The sequence below is a fragment of the Gouania willdenowi genome, chromosome 12, assembly GCF_900634775.1.
Source record: "Gouania willdenowi chromosome 12, fGouWil2.1, whole genome shotgun sequence".
In the NCBI taxonomy this organism is placed as follows: Eukaryota; Metazoa; Chordata; class Actinopteri; order Blenniiformes; family Gobiesocidae; genus Gouania; species Gouania willdenowi.
The window spans coordinates 14,543,941-14,562,891 of NC_041055.1; the positions used below are offsets into that span (position 1 = coordinate 14,543,941).

Consider the following 18,951-nt stretch of genomic DNA (forward strand, 5'->3'; position numbering starts at 1 on the left):
CGTTACGTCACCACCGCGTCACCGGAGCTGATAGGTTTCCACTTTAGTCTAAGTGTTAATTTCCACTGGGTCCGCTGCGGTGCGTGTCTGCTCCTTCCCAGCTGCGACAGTCCAGTGCCCTCCATCAGATATACGCAAGGCTTCTATTTCTGGTGGACACCGGAGCACAACGCATCAATCAGTACAGAGCAAATGAAGCTAAACAGGATTTTAAACACGTACTCCGCAATAAAATATCGGGTTACTTTTCAAAATAAAACACTTCAGATTATATGTCAAGTAACTAAATCACCAAAATGTCATAATGTGTAAAAAGAAAATCACATTCACTACATTGTTTCCTCTCATACTGTAACTGCACTGTAAACAGCAGCAACTTTGATTTAGTTCATGTTTTACTGGTGCAGTTTTATCTCTTCTCTGTTGGCTGTTGCTAAAAAATATGGCTATGACAAATCCAGAGAGTCCAACCTTCTTGTAGTCTTTTGTTAGGAACACTGACTGTTTATCTGTTTATTATTGTGTTTATAACACATACTTTTAACTGCGTTCTCACGCAATTATATAAATATCGTGAGAACTGCTCTGTCTCGTGACGTCACAGTCATCCAACCAGAGCGCACCGTGGCACACTCAAAACGCAACCTGTGGGAAATACCGGACCGCGGACAGCGGGGAAAAACCGGACCAGTGCCGTGGCGCAGCGGAGACGTATCCAGTGGAAACCCCCTGTTACTGTCCTCACGGCAGCAATTGATACGTGCTTTCATGTCTCTAAAACATTAGAATGCTCTCCAATAACATAAAATAAAGTCCCTACATTTGTTACTAATTTCTATGGAGGAAACAGTCGTAAAGAGTTTCACAGTGTGTGCATGCACACAGGCGTTCACAAGAAGTTTTGTTTAGTAGGGGAGCGTGGAGCGATTCTACATACTGCAGCTTTAAGGCGTGTAACAATGTGAAATGACATAGGGGAAAGTGTTGAACACATGAAGACACCTTCAATAGCACCTTTAGAACTAAATTTCCTGAGAAAAATGGCTATATGTTCAATACTTATTTTACCAGCTCTATTGTCCCATCCTTACCCAGGGAACATCCTATAAGTAGGTCTAACTACAACTAGAAGACTGCACGTGAGTTAGAGCTTCACAAAGATCATAAATGTTTTTCTCTCCGGCTCCATAGAGCATGAGAAACACAGACTGTGCAAAAGCACCGATTACATGAACCTGCACTTCAAGGTTAAGTGGCTCTACAACGAATACGTAAAGGAGCTGCAGAACTTTAAGGACGTAATTCCCGACTACCCATCGTAAGTACAGGGTAGGGAGAAATTGTATTTAATGAAGCTATGAGTAACTCTGCTGCTGCTGTTCTTTGTAGATGGTTTGTACAGTTTGTGCTGCAGTGGTTGGATGAGAATGAAGATGTTTCCATGGAGTTTATGAACGGAGCTTTGGAGAGAGACAAGAAAGACGGAGTAAGACTAATGTGTTAATATTACTACTAAGGAGAAAGTCTTCTTTGTAATGATACCTAATGTTTTTAATCTTCTGCTTGTTGTTGTAAGTCTCATGTTAATATTATTTACGCATATTTAAGACTGTTTATGTTCTCTTCTCAGTTTCAGCAGACCTCGGAGCACGCCCTGTTTTCCTGCTCAGTGGTGGACATCTTTACGCAGCTTAACCAAAGCTTTGAAATCATCAAGAAACTAGAATGTCCGGATCCAAATGTCATGGCTCAGTACAGTCGCCGTTTCTCCAAGGTATCTCTCTACAACAGATGTGAAATGTGATGCACAGAGCCAGTTTCATACGAAGGCAACATTTATTATTATAAATATGTGTTTATAAGGTTACAATTTATTTATCGATTGAGAAATAAGCTCAAACTTGTCTTTTGTCTTAGATTTTTTTTTAAAGAAACCTCAACTTTTTAAGGGTATTTGATCCTATTTGTTGGATATGTTCTTCCTCTGAAAGTTAGACACTTTTGTTGTTGTGCCTAAAGTACTAATGTTGGATTTCCTCATTTTTGCAGACAATTGCCAAAGTTCTCTTGAAGTACAGTGCCACTCTTACCAAGAATTTCCCTACTTATATTGACAAGGAGAAGATTGTAAGTAGTCACCGTACATTTGGATCCCTTTTATGGTGTTTTTACATCATGTTCATATCCAACTTAAACATCAGCAGCTATTACTCAGTTACAGCTCTTTATCATTTCTGAAAATAATCTTTATTTTATTATTGATGTTTTTTGCCCTTTTTTATATCGTGTTTTTCCATTTTTTAAGTCCTGGTTTTTCTTTTTCTTTTTTTTATTTGTTTGTTTTCCTTCTTTCTTTTTCTGTTATTATTTTTGGGATGCCTTCAAGCTCCTTCCTGACTTGCTACAAAATTGTATTTCTTTATTTTTACAGTGACCCTATTCCTCTTCCTTATGTATCTGATTATATATTATGTGTTCTTCCTGTCTAAAACTTGTTTCCTCTTGTAGCCCTGCGTTCTCATGAATAATGTGCAGCAGTTAAGAATCCAGCTGGAGAAGATGTTTGAGTCGATGGGAGCCCAACAGGTAAGCCTAAAGACAACAGGAGAGAAAGTGGAGGTGTGGGAACGCCTGTATATATTAACAGAAAACTCTCGTGAATCCAAAGAGAAAACCTAAGCCTTTAATTTTCTATTTGTGTCTGTGTCAGTTTGCTACAATGGAAGCACTGGTATGTGTCAGAGTTGTATTCAGTATTCTTTCAAGTTTAAGTAGCTCTATAGTCACCGACCCTGAGCTGCCTGAGTGCGTATAAAGGTAGTGATAGTTTGATCAAGTCTGTGTGTCGTGGTGGTAGAAGTTTCCTTCCACTGCGCTGAATCTCTCACAAGCTTATTAATGTATTGTCAGTCATGTGGTTTAGAAGCCATAGTTTTGTTATGAAATGGTGAACTTGAGCTATTAACCTGTGGTCTAACAATGCTTTATAATCCAAGCAAAATGAGATATTAAAGGAAGAGGAAGAAGATGAGGAGGTAGAAGAGACTGAGAAAGTAAAGGAGGAGGTATGTTTTAAATTGTGGTGTGTAGAGCATCTTTTGTGCATTCTTTAGTTTATAATTGGCTAATGCTGCACAGAGAACAGCTGGATTGACTGTGTCCATCTTCCTCTGACTGGACAGCAGGTTCTTGTGGAGGATGATGATTCTAAGGCTTTGGTGGGTACTGTGAGTGGTAGCAGCCTAGATGTGTTTGTAGGTAAATAGTGTAGCTAGTTTGTGCTTGTCTAGTATTTCTACTTTATGACTCATGTTTCAAGCTTGCTGGAAGACTTGAAGGCCCTATGCTACGAATCTAAATATTTAAATCCTGGATTAATCTCTGTTAGCGGGCTTCAACTAACCAAACATTCCCTGTCCGAGAGAAGCGGTCTTCAGACGGTCAATCACAACTCGCTAATTTAGGCCAAGTGATTTCAGCCTGGGTATGTGCGCGTTCACATAAAAGGGGTGGAGATTGCAGCGTCTGACCAATCACTACAATGGAGAAAACTGACAGAGCGAGCGCCTTCACAGGAGGAACAACTTATAATCTTAAACAAATATAATGAATTTAAATCCATGATGACAGCGAAGAGCAACCATATTAGTGCTGCGCACCAGGAGGCGGAGCTTTTATACTCGCTCAGATCTGATCCACTTCATAACTTGGTCCCGACCGGTTAGGTGTTGCTTAAGTTTAAAATTATGAATAATTAAAATCCATAAATCAGACCAAAAATAACACTGTTGTTACAGAAAAGACAGGAGCCGGAGCAAAACCTGCTCGTGACCAGTCTAGCCGTTCAGCATAAGTTTCCATGGTGATTTAGCTCTAGGGATGTAACGATTAATCGTAAGGCAGTTAAAAATCGATTCATAGGGGTCACGGTTGATATCGATTTTCTGACAATTGAATCGCAGTACTTTTTTTAACCAGCAGAGGGCGCTATCCGGAAGTGTTGGCGGCGGGCGGAGTCTGCTAATACTTTCTTTCTGGCCGCCTTCTACTCTTAAATATGTTAATAAATGATTCATTACCCCTTTAGCACCGAAAGAATATCTGTAATATTACTTGAATATCTGTAAAAGTCACGGTTTTCTATTAGCTCTGTCTGCTAGCATAGCTTCTCTTCTTCACTGCAATATATATGCATGCCAACCGACCACTGGGTTACCAGCGCCCTCTGCTGGTCCAAACAAATATGACGTAAATCAGTGTAATCACGGTTTTTTTTTTTTTTTTTAAAGTCCAATTGTTAAGGCACAAAATACATTTTCAGTTGCACTTTTAAAAGAAAAATAACTATTATGCAGTTTTGCATAGTTTATTATAGAACCAGAATTTAAATGAATAGGCTTCATTTTCATTTGTATTATTCCTTTATTTATTTAATTCAAGATTTATTTTTAGTTAAATTGCATTGTTTTGAATAGTTTATCAAGGAATTCTTTTGACAATGAAAAATAAAAGGAAAATAATACAGTATTTTCTAGTTTTTTTCCCAAAAAAAAATTGTCTACAGTCCCATTTTGTAAATGAAAAAATCGTGAGAGAATCGTATCGTGAACCCAGTATCGTGAATCGAATCGTATCGGGAGTTGAGTGAATCGTTACATCCCTATTTAGCTCCGTAAGATGTTAGTGAGCGTTGTAGTCCACCACACACTGATTAAATCCTGGAAGTTAGTGTGATAAGAAGTAATCTTGCTTTGTAAAATACCCCTGAAGTGTTATCATGATTGACTAGTAAAACTAGTAGCGGCAATATTAGTAGTAGTTAGAGATTAATTGTAGAACTGTACTGAAGGCATAACAATGGCCATTTAAATGGACTTCTGTGTCCTTGTAATGGACGTGTTTGTTTTGTCAAAAAAGAATCACCCAACCTTTAAGAGCATTAATGACGAAACACAGTACACACAATTTTAGAAAATGTCAATATTTTCCACTGATGTAGAACAGCCATTCTTAAATGTAAGAATGAACAACTCCACATATTTCACCATCCTGTACGATCGCTTTTAATAGGATTTAAAAAATGTTTTCAGTCCTTACAAATTAATTCAATAATGAAAGCCTTTGTGTACTTTTCACAAACAATCATCCATAGCCCATTTGCAGAACACAAATGGTTGACAAGGGGGCAACATTCCACAGCTTTGAAATCCCGGAAGTATTATTACAAGACTCCCGAGCTGCTACAAACTATTGCATTTTACCAGTTTAAAGGACTACTGTACTTACAGCCTCTATAAAATTAAATCCCATGGCTCCTGCTAGGATTAGGATTTGGGGCCCCCTGGTGGCTCACAGGGCCCCATGCATTTGCATAGTCCATATCTAAAAGAAACGGCTCTGCCAAGCAATAGGTTAACTGGGGTTGCATAAGGGGGAAACATTTTAAAAGCGTATTATTCATGTAATAGTTCTTTCACATTAAAAGATACAATGCACTACTTCAAGTCAATGCTATATTCTGATCGTAAGAATCCTATCATTTCTGCCTGCTGATATAATTGTAGGGGAAACACTGGAACTGTTATTTACTTTGAAGTTCACAGGATGTTTTCTTCTCTTTCCAGCCAAACAAGAGTATGATAGCATGGAAGGCAAGTTCCCTGTATATGCATTCATGGTTCAGGATACGTGGCTGCATATACACACACATTTCCCTTCTGCTGGAAATGTATCACTTACTCTTCCCTCCCTTAAAAGCCACACCCAGATGAATTTAATAAACAAGCTTTGTGTGTTATTCTTTTCACTGCCCTCTGTCAGTGTGAGGAGAGTGAGGAAGACGAGGAGTTGGGGGAGATAATTGAGGCGGAGGTTTGTTGAAGTTCAATGTAGTTTAGAAGTTCTCCTTCCATGATGCCACATGTTTTACATCACAGTCCTCGTCCATCCCAGTCAGACCAAACTGTCCTGTGGTGGTTCATCCTCGCGGGTTTTAACATCACTTATTCATCCAAACCTTCTGAAGTGGTTGTTTATAAGTTTGTTGTTTTATTTAATTTCTGTTTCCTTTTTTAAATACTCAATTGTTTACAAAAGGCTGACAATGAGAAGGTGGGTACCTGATTCTTCTCTGTTTGAGTACTTAAATGCATTAGATAAGAAAGACGGCAACATTATTGTTACCATTCTTTGTTGCAGGTGTTCAGGTTTTAAAAGGGTATTATAGATGAATAAATGGCAGTTTGTCATGTTCTCTTTATTTTAATATTATGCATTTTAAGACAGGCTGAAAAACATTATAAATGGCACATGAACCATCCTCCTATTGAGTGTTTCTTCATGCTAGAGCTCAGAAATGGTTTCTCCTCTCTGATGGTGCATCAGGTTATAAACTTGAAGGCCTTCATTCAAACAGAATCACTGAACCATTGAGTTCATGAGGCACTGCTTCTGTAGATGATGCCTGTTTGTAGCAGGCCTGGACTGAGTGGAGGTAATTCATGGATGTTCGCTTCATGTGTCCTCGGACCCACTGTTTCTAAAAGTTAATTATTTTTAGTGAACCACATCTATAATGTTAAAGGTACAAGGGATGATGACATTTTTTTTAAAATGTTACCTATATTTCATCCAAAGTGTGTCCCCAAAACTCTAGCAAAGTGACATTTCTTTGGTTTTCACAGACTGAAAAATGCGCCAAAACAATTGGGAATATTTATATTTTGGATTCCATAGAAACAGTCAAATACGGCTGAAATTTTTTGTCTCCTTGGCTGACATCATATCACAGAGAACATCATAAAAAACTGAATCACGGTCTGTCTTGTTTGACACAAGAAATCACAGTAAGAATGAAATAGAAACATTTCTTAAAGAAACTTCTCCTTCAACACCATCATCTCATTCTTCTAAGGGATTCCTAATCCCACAATGGAATGCGCAAAATCTTTCTGAAGGTCAAGTCACATGACCATTTGTCAACAAACGTATTGTCCGTGAGGGAATCAAAACACACTACGCTGTGTAGTAGTCAATCTGTTTAGATGTAAATGTGCATCAGGTTTTTTTTATTTAATTTATTTATTGGTACAGGTAGTCTTATTAAGATAACCAGGTCTCATTTTCAAGAGACCTGTTTTGAAAAAAACTTGATTGTTTTGAATTGAAACATATCTCGTTTAATTGTTAAAGACACGTTCAGTGCAAAAAAAAATCATACAAAGTCAATTACTTAGCAGAGCAAAAAAAAAACAGGTTGACAGTGAATGAATAAATCAAATAATGCTTTTCTTTGCAATTCTTCATGAGTTTCATATTTTACATTAAGAAAAAAATAAAGAATGATTATTTTAGGTTTTACTGGCTCAAAGTACTTCTACTTAGAATGAAAAGGCTAATTCAGTTAAATTTACTTTCAGACAGCATGTTCAGTATAGTAAAGGTCTGATTGTAAGCGTCTGTCTGTGTGCTTTGCTGCAGATGGACACAGAGGCCAGTGACCTCCTGAATGACCTGCAGGGGAAGCTGAACAGTGTCCTGGATGAGCTCAGCCGCACCTTTGGTAATAGGTAAGTTTCCATCACACATGCTCGGCACATTATGCTAAATACTGTAGCCTGCGTCAGTGCTGACAGTATTTTCCCCAACGTCAGTTTCCAGAGCCGCATCAACGAGTGCATGCGACAGATGGCATCATTGTTGTACCAGATCAAAGGGCCACTCAATGCAAACAACAAGAACCAAGTGGAGGGAGACTCAGACAACTTGCTGCGTCCACTTATGGATTTTCTGGATGGAAAGTGAGTGGGACTGAAAAACGTTCAGGCACCTTTAGTTTAGTTTGGTTCTACATTGGATTGTTATAGAATCAGAGGTAGGCCAACTATCTGGTGCACAAAGTGAAATTAATTTGTTGTTATTATTTCCAGAACAATAGCAAATCTGTAGCTACATTTATATCAGGGCCATTAATGCAGTGGTTCTCAAACTTTCTTTTGTTCAAGTACCGCCTTTTTTTAATTCTTAATCCAATTACTGTTTTTGTCAAAAGCTACTAGCTACAAATCTAGCTACTTTTTCGAGTGTTTCTGATTTTTTTTTTTTGAGACTCTGACGTGACGTGAAAGCATGTATCGCTCTGCAGTTACTGTCCTCAATGAGCAGCGGGTGCTGCCGTGAGCCCCTCCCCCGTTCCAAAGCAGAGCAGAGGAGACTCTGACCATCACCATCTCTACATACTGTGACTTGTTGTAGATGCCTTCATGGAGTATAAGTTTAGAGACTAAACTAAAATTAGAAAAATAAACAACAACAAAAAAAACATCGTCTAAAGCATCAAAGTCATGATGTAATTCGATAACAAACAGTAAGATATTTGACCTGCTTTCTGTGAAGTGTCTTGCAATAACACGTGTTATGAATTGACGCTATACAAATAAAGATGAGATGTAATGGCCTCTTTCAATGGATACATTTTAAAAATACAAGAATCTGCGGAAGAAAGTTAATTTGTAGTTCTAAACATATTTTGGGTGTTTTTCACTAATTATTTGTCTCTCCTACAAGGTTATTCTCCTGTAGCGTCCATCACAATTACATGCAAATGGCTAATTATGGAAATTAGGCGATGACGTCATTTACCGACTTCTAGCGCCCTTTGGAACAGCCAATAGCTACTTTCCTTACTGAGGAGTTGGCAACAGTGCCACACAGTCTGCCTCAGTATGTTTGAGCTTTAAGACAGACGACTATATAGTGGGTGACTCGTATATGGAATTAAATATTTAAATGAAAGTCAGTACAAAAATAACTAGTCGTAATACAAAGAGTTTGTATCATCTCTACCTAAACCCCAGCAGGTGGATTGCATGAGTAATCACTGCTTAGGAGATATGTGTGTCACAGGTAGGTAAGATTCTGGCAGCAAAAGTTAGATTGTAATTGTAATGACTTTATTAAACCAGTACTCGTGCAAATTACATATGGTACCTATAATGTACAACACATGGGACTTTTGTTTGTTTACGTAAATGTTTGGTTTTTATTAAATTTGTTCAATAAAAAGTTCACAAGAAGATGTAATTGTTCATCATTTCAGCGTAAATAAGCCACACCAAAATACACCAGAGTCCTTTGATAGCTTCTACATAAATGTGTGGAAAAAAAACCTCACACGTCTCATACATTTTCCAATTACATTTCCTCCATTTGTACTGACATTTTTCCTATATAAAGCGGACTTGTTATGATAGAATAACAAAAATGTCCATATAACATCATTTACATGTGATTACAATGATTTTTTTTTTTTGCTTTAAACCCTTATGTATGTACACACATATTTTTTCCCTCTGTTGATTATGTGCATGCATGTTTTTACAGACTTACCCTGTTTGCTGCCGTGTGTGAGAAGACTGTACTGAAGCGTGTGCTGAAGGAGCTGTGGAGGATCGTAATGAGCAGCCTAGAAAAGACCATTGTCCTCCCACAGGGCAGCGATACCTTTGTAAGTTCGGAAAATCCTTCAGAAAAACCCTGCCACACAACCCACATTCAAGTACATTCACAATGCAAATATGAAACTTAGCTTCAATCATAGTTCAAGATGTTAATATCAATTATATTTTGTAAAGAAAATAATGAAGCAGGCATTATTTTAAGGTAGTCATGATATAATTTGAAGATGTCAGACGCTGGTGACTGCTGTTTTTGTGTCCCTCAGGGAGCTCAGATTCTCTCTGCTGCCAAAGAACTGGGTCAGCTCTCAAAACTCAAGGTAAAGTTAAGCCGCCATATTTGACATCATTTTAAAAACATGGACATCTTTCTGCTTAAAAAACAGCTCATCTTGTTTATTTGGCACTAATGTGTTTGTGTCGTGCAGGATCACATGGCCGGGGAGGCTAAAAGCTTGTCTCCCAGACAGTGCGCCGTCATGGATGTGGCACTGGACACGATCAAGGTCGGTTTGTAAAGCATGGTTTGCTTTCATGAAGGTGTGGGTTAGCAGGATCAAAGTGTTCAAAAATAATTCATTAGTTCTTGCTTAGTGGTATTTTTAAGCATAAATAAATGATTAAAAACAAGCATCTCATGTTTCAAAGGATTTCTGAGTAACATGTGGTTTGCTTGATGTTTTTCCTGCACAGCAATACTTTCATGCTGGGGGAAATGGTTTGAAGAAAACATTCCTAGACAAGAGTGCCGAGTTGTCCTCTCTGCGTCACGCTCTGTCCCTCTACACTCAGACGACGGACACACTTATCAAGACCTTTGTGAGCACTCAACAGACACAAGGTACTTCAGGGTCCAGAATCTTCCCAGCAGAGGGCAGCATCTGTCGGCATTTCAAAGAGTAACTAAACCCCTGCTTTCTGCTGACCTGCCACTAGGGGGGAAATACAAAAAATACCTTGATTATGGGTGGGGCTCATGGAGCAGTAAGACATGCCCAGTCAGGCAGCAGGTCAACGCTGCGCAGCGAGTTCACAGCTGAGATGTGTCACTACAATCACAGGCGCACACAATCACAGCATGAAGCTCACACACAGACACTAGAACTTAGGGACAAACAGCCCTGCTCTCCCACTATCAGCCTTCTGCCACCTCATGCACATACATAAACCAGAAAAAGACACACACAGTGACAAAAAGTACATGCACATGCGTGCACACACAGAGACAGAGGAGAATGTGATGTGTATGTACTGTAATTTCCGGACTATAAGCCGCTACTTTTTTCTCACGATTTGAACCCTCCTTCTATTAACGTTATCAGTTATTTCTTTAGTTACAGATCCAAACTTGGGAGTATTTTAATTCCTAAATACGTAAACTGGTGGACTGAATGAAACTGTGAGGTTACTACAGGAGGTGTATCTCTCTTTTTCTTGTCCAGTAGGAGAATAGAGGATTTAGATCTATTTATAGTATAACCTGAGATATGACCAAACTCATTGATTAGTTGTAGCAAGGCGGGGATAGATTTATCTAATTGAGAAAGAAATAATATTATGTCATCCGCGTATAATGAGAGTCTATGTTCTACTTGATCAACTACAATTCCAGAAATATGTGTATGTGCACGTACTGCTATGGCTAGTGGTTCCAATGCTAGAGTGAACAGGAGAGGTGACAGGGGGCAGCCCTGCCTACATCCACGCATTATTTTAATTGGAGTAGACACATTTTTGTTTGTCAGGATTTCTGCCGTGGGATTTACTGTATATAGAGTAACTGAACCCACCTGCGGAATGTTTCTCCGTATCCAAATCGTGACAAAACATTGAAAAGATAAGGCCACTCAACCCTATCGAATGCCTTCTCAGCATCAAGAGAGAGGAGCGCCCCATCTGCAGCATTGTCAGAGCCATGAATAACGTTAAGGACCCTCCGTACATTGTGCAGACCTTGGCGACCCAAAACAAAACCATTTTGATCTCTATGGATAACTGTCGGAAGGGAGTCTTGTAAACGCATTGCCAGCAATTTAGTATTTTTAAATCTGCGTTAAGCAAACTTATTGGCCTCATATTACCACATCTATCATTAGGTTTCCCTGGTTTAGGTAAGAGAACAATTAATGCGCGAGTCATCAAGTCAGGAAGGCTACCATTATTAAATGCTTCTAGATACATTTCTAGCATCGGCTTTATTATTTTATTTAAGAATTTCTTATAAAAGTCAATTGAGAACCCATCAGGACCACCTTTCTTTCTAAGTCGCATATTGTCAATCACCCTTTTTATTTCTTCTTCACTAATATCGGCTTCCAACTGTTCATTAAAATCATCTGTAATAGTGGGAATAGATAATTTATCCAGAAATGCATTATGTAGACTAAAGTCTACACCTTCCTTAGAATCATACAATTTTCCAAAATAATTTTTAAACTCTATATTTATTTCCTTTGGGTCCACTACAGTCATTCCATTTACATTTATTATTGAGGTAATGTTTTTTTGAGCCTCCAGTTGTCTAATTTGCCAAGCTAAGATTTTGCCAGGCTTCTCTCCTTGCTCATAAAAAGTTTGACTGAGCCTTATGATATTAGAGGTCGCCCGGTCTGCAGATTCTTTATTATACTCGGCTTTTAACAGTAACAATTCTTTTTCTGCCAATGGATTTTTATTTTTGAAAACCTGTTCCTCTAAAGTTTTTATTTTCTCTTCCAATTGAATTCTTTTTTTTTCGTGAATCCTTAGACTTTGATGATGTAAAAGAAATTATATTCCCCCTTAGAACGGCCTTAGAGGCCTCCCACCTGATACAGGCTGTGGTTTGTGTAGTGTTCATGTCAAAATATTCATCGATTTTATCTCCTACGTATTTAAGGAATTCCTTATCCTTTAGCCATTTTAGGTGCAGGCACCATCTAGGGGGGTCCGACCTAAGATCCTTATGGAATTAAAGTACTTTTACTAAAATGTAAAAAGTTGGACTAGGATCAATCAACAGCACTACGTAATACTCAAATACATATGTATTCAGCAGAAAAACGTGGATTTGGGGTTTAGTTACTCTTTAATTCACTATTCTGGATGTTTGTTGACATGATGTTGCTGTTGTCCTCTTTGTCTCTCTTGCTGCATCTGCACCAGTGCATAATGGAAAAGGCATTAGGATCACTCCCACTGAAAAAATACAACCAAGTAAAGGTAGATTTCATTTATCAGCTTCCATATCTGCTTTCCCTTTATACACTTTAGTGTTCCCACCCTAAAATATTCCACCTGTGCACTTTCATTGTGAGGGCTTTCTTGTCTTATGTTTTCTTATTGTGTTTATCTTGATGTGCAATAAACAAGGTTCAGGAGTGGACAAGCCGATCGGTGAAGTGTGTGTTCAGATTGAGCTTCACACTCAAACTAGCAGCGGCGAGCGCAAAGTGACCATCAAAGGTGAGCTCACCGCTGTGTCATACAAACCTCTGTTATAAAATAATCACCATCAAATGCCAAAAATTGTCTTGTTTATGTGTCATCCCAGTTATTGGGGCTAACGATTTAAAGTGGCAAACTTCTGGAATGTTCCGCCCCTTTGTGGAGGTCTCCGTTATCGGGCCCAACCTCAGCGACAAGAAGCGCAAATTCCAGACCAAATCTAAGAACAACAACTGGTCCCCCAAGTTCAATGAAACCTTCCATTTGTGAGTACAATAGGTTGTTTTTATTTCTCGATATTTGTCAAGAAAATAAGAGATTCCTTAGAAAAGTTTGGCTTAGAAAAAACACCAATATTTGACTAAAAGTTTACACCTAAGCATCCGAGACGGAAAGCCACATTTCTCCTTTAGATTGAAGTCATTTAAAGATTAAACATGGCAAATTGATGTTGAGCACAGGCCAGGGCAAAGCAAGAGGCTGAAGCAGGATGTTGAACACATGATGAGCGTCATTGGGTGGAGCAGTTAGGACACGCCCAGTCGATACTATAAGATTTTCAATGAACAATCTATGCTATGCTAACTAGCTACTAATTACTCAATATACCTCTTCTCTCAATCCAACCTACTCACCACAGATTGTAGAGCCCACAGATGCTAGTTTTTATAAAAGGGGCGGGGCTAACAGTGCTTGTTTGTGACGCAAGATGGGCCCAAAACATCACATGATCTTGTTCTCAGCCAATGGCAAAAATCAATTGTAATAGCTGGGTTTCAACCCATAGAGGACAGTCACTCTGACAATTTACAACAAAATACGCCAAATTGAAATACTTTGACTAAAATGTTGAAATTTGGACCATGTTCAAAAATAAACATCACTCCTTCATACCCAAATACATTTATATTCAGCAGAAAAAAGGTTTTGGGTTTAGTTATCCTTTAAAGATAGTTTTTCAAGAAGAAAATATCTTTTTTATTTATGAGTTCACAGATTTTAAATTTCACACAGTCCTTGCCCACCCGATCTATGGCCACTTTGTTGTAGAAAAGTAATTCATTGCTGGCCATGTGCATTTCTTTAGGCCAGAGGTTCACAACCTTTTTCAGGTCGTGACCATAAAGTCAGCGAAATGACGGTCCATTGTATAAATCTGTGCTAACCACATTTATTTATTGATCTGAATAATATCCATTGTTACTCAGGAAGTTTATTATTTGCACTATAGTATATAGTCGTAATCCTTGCTTTAATTAGAAATAAAATGGGCTGAAAGTGGCCAAAAATGATGGAAAAGAAATTGGTTAAAAGTTGCAAATTAGAGTGGCCAAAAACTGACAGAAAAAGTGGTAAACATGTTTCAAAGTGTCAATATTGGCTTAAAAGTGACAAAATAAAATAGGAACAACTAGTTTAAACTGGCAATTAAAGGGTATGACAAATCATAAATGTGGTTAGATTGGCAAAAATAAGCATGAAATAAGGTGAAAAGAGACAATAATGGGTCAACATATGCGATATATTAGGTGGAAAAGTGGAGAAATGGGAGTAATGTAGCAAAAATACATTAAAAAAAGCAGAAGTATGGCAAAAGAAAGTGATGAAAATAGGTTAAAATAAGGCAAGTTTGGTGTAGTTGTAGGAAAGGGTTAATGCCAATTACTAGACATTTCAGGTGACCCCATTTTAATTCCAGGCGAACTCACATGGGGTCACGACTCAAAGGTTGAAAAACATTCCTTTAAGCCCAAGGTGTGTCTATTGTGAAAACTTCAAAAATGATAATTTTCAGTAAAACAATAAATATCTCATACCTGGTCACTTTAGGCTGTGTTTGTCCTCTGCCCCTCCCCCTCCCCCGCACAGCACTCTGGGTAAACTGGACAGCTTTGAGTGCTATGAGCTGCAACTCTGCATCAAGGATTACTGCTTTGGCCGCGCCGACCGAGTGGTGGGTGTGGCTGTGGTGCAGTTGAGGACCGTCATGGAGAAAGCAAGCTGTGCCTGCTGGTGCCCGCTGGGCCAGCGCATCCACATGGACGACACGGGCCTCACCGCCATGAGGATCCTCTCGCAGCGCTCCAACGACGACGTGGCAAAGGAGTTTGTGAAGCTGAAGTCTGAGACTCGATCGGTGGAGGAAGGCAGATGAACACATGGAGTAGACACCAGTCGGACTGTTTCTCATACATTTGCTTGCCGATTTTCCTGTTTTTAAGGAAAACCCTAGAACTCATCTTCCAGTTCCAACTCAAACACGTTCCCCTTCCTGTGCCATTTCTCTGCACCTCCAACAGTATTTGTTGTGCAATAAGCCACATCTTCACTCTCCCAAACGTTTGCCACGTGTTTCACACCTTCCACTTCTGTGGTTGTTCCATTTCAATGTGCATGTGTGTCAGATTTGTCTACCTTTTAGAGAATGGTTTTACACTCTCACTTCACAGCAGTGGATTAAACCTCCATTGTCGCATTTCCTGTGATGGACAGCTTACTGTGCCTTGCAAAGGGGTCCAATCAACACAACAGGGTTTGACCCACCAAATGTTCCCTATGTGCGTTAAAGGAGAATCCTTTTCCGACTGCTGTTAGTGGTCCAAGTGAATAATGACTTTAGATGATTTTATTTATTTTTACGTATTTCCTCTTGTTCTCGATCAACAATGTTTACGGCCAGAAACAAAGACGATCGCCTGAGCAATGTGTGTCAGAGGTTTTAGTTTTTAGGTTTGTGATCACCAAGATAAGTGTGTGTGTGCGTGTGTGCGTGTGTTTGTCCCCGAAAGAATGCTCAACTTTCAGGTTGCATCTTGATGCATAGAGTGATCAAGTAGTTGTGATTTACATGTACGCCTTACTTTGCTAACTAAATGTGTGTTTTTAACCTATTTCCTTCAGTTCCTACCAATAACCTGCTGTTTACTTAAGTCATGCTCCTTATTAATTTCTACTTTTATTGTTTTAAAGCGACTCAGACACATTCTTGTATCTGGGCTGGTTTTCTGTTGTATTTCAGTGATTTATAAAGAATTTCCATTACTTGTAACTATTTTTGGTTGAATGGATGGATGTATAGTTTACATCCAGACTCATGTTTATAAATCTATTGATGAAGATGATTAAAATATTCTTCGTTGGGAATGATTTTTACTGTATTTTACTGAAATGTGTTTGTTACTATTGTCTCCTGTGAATATTTCCTTTGATCACTTTAGGAGGTTTGGTGTTTGATAGCCACTTTGTAAGAAACACATTCCCTGTGCCATGCAAGTGTTCACTTTGGATCTTTTTATGATGAATAATATTGTTATTGTGGCATTTCTTCATTTGTTTACCCTTGCACTTTCACAGAGCCACTGCAATGGTTGGTGTCAGTCTAAGTACCTGCAGTTTTGGGCTGTTTCCTTTTTTGATTGTAAAGTGTTGGTGTAATGTACAACTGTAAGCAGTCTGAAGAAGGATTTTTATATAAACTGAGAAAGAATTTCAAAATGTTTCCCTCTTATTTTCTTTTTACATGCTTAGTTCAACATGTATTCAGTCTGTCTCTCATAGACGAGTCCCTGTATATGAGGTTTAAACCAAAGATGGCAATTTTCTACTCGTTTTCTTTCAAAATGGTCATTTCTATGATTCGTCTCAATCTGTTGAGAAATTGGATTTATACAAAACTATTTGGACCAATGAGAATGCTTCTTGCATTTCATTTTGCAAATGCATGGTGGAGAGGTGGAATCAAAATTATAGCTTTCTATATTCACCGTAAAGGTAAAAAACGGGATAACTGAAATACTTGGACAATATCTGAAGAAATCAAACGTAGTTGGGAAAGTTTTTTGTGTTCATTGCAATGATTTGATTAACTATGTTCCCTTGATGTGTTACAATGCTGGATCATGCATCTAAAGTGAAAGATTTACCATCAACTATAACAACTATTAATTGCATTAGTCTGCATTCAATGCTTTCAAAAACTCAACTCTTTCTAAGAGACGAAGATTCTTCCAAACAAGTAGAATTCCAAATTGTGAACTGTAAACATCAATGACCTTTAACAACATTTGTTGAACTGAAAAGTGGAGATTATGAGAACTGATGCCAAGCATTGAACTAAACAGTGACCAAGTATCATTTTCAAAGTACTCATAATATTTTGTCTTATTTGAAGTCACTGTATTTTGTTTTCCTTGTCCATAATATCACTGTAAATGAATTGTAAATGACTAATTATTGTGATTTACAGTGACTTCATCTGCCAAATATTTCAGTAGTTTCATCCTTACAAGAAAAGTTAAACTTTTACTGCCTGGCAGCCAAATTCAAGTTCGGTAAAATCAAGCTTTGGCAGGTGGTGACTTTCATAGAAGATGACTCAACGTCTTAAATATGAAAATAGATACAAACATTAAAGACAGTGTCTAGTTGTACGATTGCCGTACAGACAACCCCTGGTGCTATTGCTACGGTTTCTGAAGTACAAGTACTTAGCGTCTTAGAGATAGGGGTAGGTTATAACCCAATGTAGCAACAATTTTTATGTTTAGGGTAAAGTTTAGTCTTATTCATGCGACCTAAACTAGCCAATGACTGGCCTTTCATGTGATCTAAACTGGCCAAATAAGGGCGCTGCGTACGAATAGAATGTCGGTATATTGATACGGCAACTGTACGGATAGCCACTGCCAACGTTAAAACACTCACACTGGTGGAAATGGGACTCTTTTCACGTATCCAGGAGGGGCAACACTGGCAGCGATGTGCTCCACTCTCAGTCACTGAGTTTGTCAAACACTTTGTACGTTCACGTCATTTGTCGACAGATGTTTTGTCACATTTGACATGTTACCTCCCTTGCATTTAAATGTTTTGTGACATTTATTGCGTATTGCAGAGTATTTCATCCTTCAGCATGAAATGCCAGACATCATGTTGATTCTCTCACTGTCCGCTCTGATGAGTTTCTCCTCACTGATTTATGGAAACTGGACACGCAGAACTCAAATGATGCACACCTCCAGGTATGAGCGCTTTAAACTGGGTTTAAATGTGTGACTCTAAAGGCTAGAGCCCCCAGCTGTGCTCTCTTGGTTGTGCTAAGAACCAGAAAAGAAAGGAAAAGATTTTATTAACTTCACTATAGACTTGCGTGTGTGTGTGGTTTGTGCTGAAAGACTGTCACATCTTCTCCTGCGTCAAGCTTAGAAGATGCCCTGCCCCCTGGAGCCATACCACACTGTGATTGGTGGGGTATATGTTCATTCAGCTCCAGCTCACATTAAAGGGACCTTCACTTAGTGACATTCACATAACTTGCGGACTACACTAACATTTAACTTTCATATCAAGGTGAGGGCCACAAAGTATTTAGCATGTTTGAAAGGCAGTTATTAGCTGTCACAGCTTTACACACAGATGGCTGCAGTTAATGTTGTCATGGGAAGATGTAGGCAAAAACATAGAAAGAGAACTAAAAATTTGGTGAGGAGGTCTCAATAATAGCTGCTGGTGAATCTATCCTGAATCATTTTTCTCTTAAAAAAAAAAAAAAAAATGAAATCTTCACGGCAGGCAATTCCACTTGGATGATCACCAAAATATTCCATTAAATGTGCACTTTAACTGACAGTATCTCTGTCAAAATGTCTTCTATTAGACAAAATCCATCGGTTTCTGAAAGGTAAGATCAGTGACGGCGTCATGGGGGGGCATTCGCGGGCAACTGAATGTGTCCATTCACTGACAGCGGACGGGAATCTGCTCCATATATATAATATACTGTGGTGTAATTGTTTAACATTTGTGCTATTGAACGTACACTAGAACTGTTGCAATGTATATATGTCTATGGCCTGCTCTGTTGATTCATGTGATGTTACTCACATTGCTGCATCGCGACAAAGCTAGCGCGCTAAATTCAGATGGAGAGCAGGAAGCTTGAGAATCTGCCGTCTGTGGTCGGGAGGAGCAGAGTCTGCTAATGCTGTAGCGACCACTTCATAAGATATGTTAGCGAGCTAACTTTGTTTTTGTGGCTCTGTTTATATAGCATTAGGAATCTGTGTACCCT

At 38.7% G+C, this 18,951-nt stretch overlaps 1 protein-coding gene across 2 annotated transcripts in view; it reads left to right on the forward strand.

The window, feature by feature from the left end:
* Positions 1-16,376, forward strand: part of unc13bb (unc-13 homolog Bb (C. elegans)) — a 91,548-nt gene extending 75,172 nt beyond the window's left edge. For both annotated transcript variants that reach the window (XM_028463654.1, XM_028463655.1), the window contains 15 exons: positions 1,192-1,318; positions 1,390-1,486; positions 1,631-1,774; positions 2,050-2,127; positions 2,509-2,586; positions 7,480-7,568; positions 7,653-7,799; positions 9,382-9,505; positions 9,722-9,775; positions 9,884-9,961; positions 10,149-10,296; positions 12,600-12,656; positions 12,807-12,899; positions 12,988-13,147; positions 14,751-16,376. In XM_028463654.1, the coding sequence (XP_028319455.1) occupies positions 1,192-1,318; positions 1,390-1,486; positions 1,631-1,774; positions 2,050-2,127; positions 2,509-2,586; positions 7,480-7,568; positions 7,653-7,799; positions 9,382-9,505; positions 9,722-9,775; positions 9,884-9,961; positions 10,149-10,296; positions 12,600-12,656; positions 12,807-12,899; positions 12,988-13,147; positions 14,751-15,036 (1,760 nt within the window). In that variant the 3' untranslated portion in view covers positions 15,037-16,376. The remainder of the gene's footprint in view (positions 1-1,191; positions 1,319-1,389; positions 1,487-1,630; positions 1,775-2,049; positions 2,128-2,508; positions 2,587-7,479; positions 7,569-7,652; positions 7,800-9,381; positions 9,506-9,721; positions 9,776-9,883; positions 9,962-10,148; positions 10,297-12,599; positions 12,657-12,806; positions 12,900-12,987; positions 13,148-14,750) is intronic.
* Positions 16,377-18,951: the final 2,575 nt, after the last annotated feature.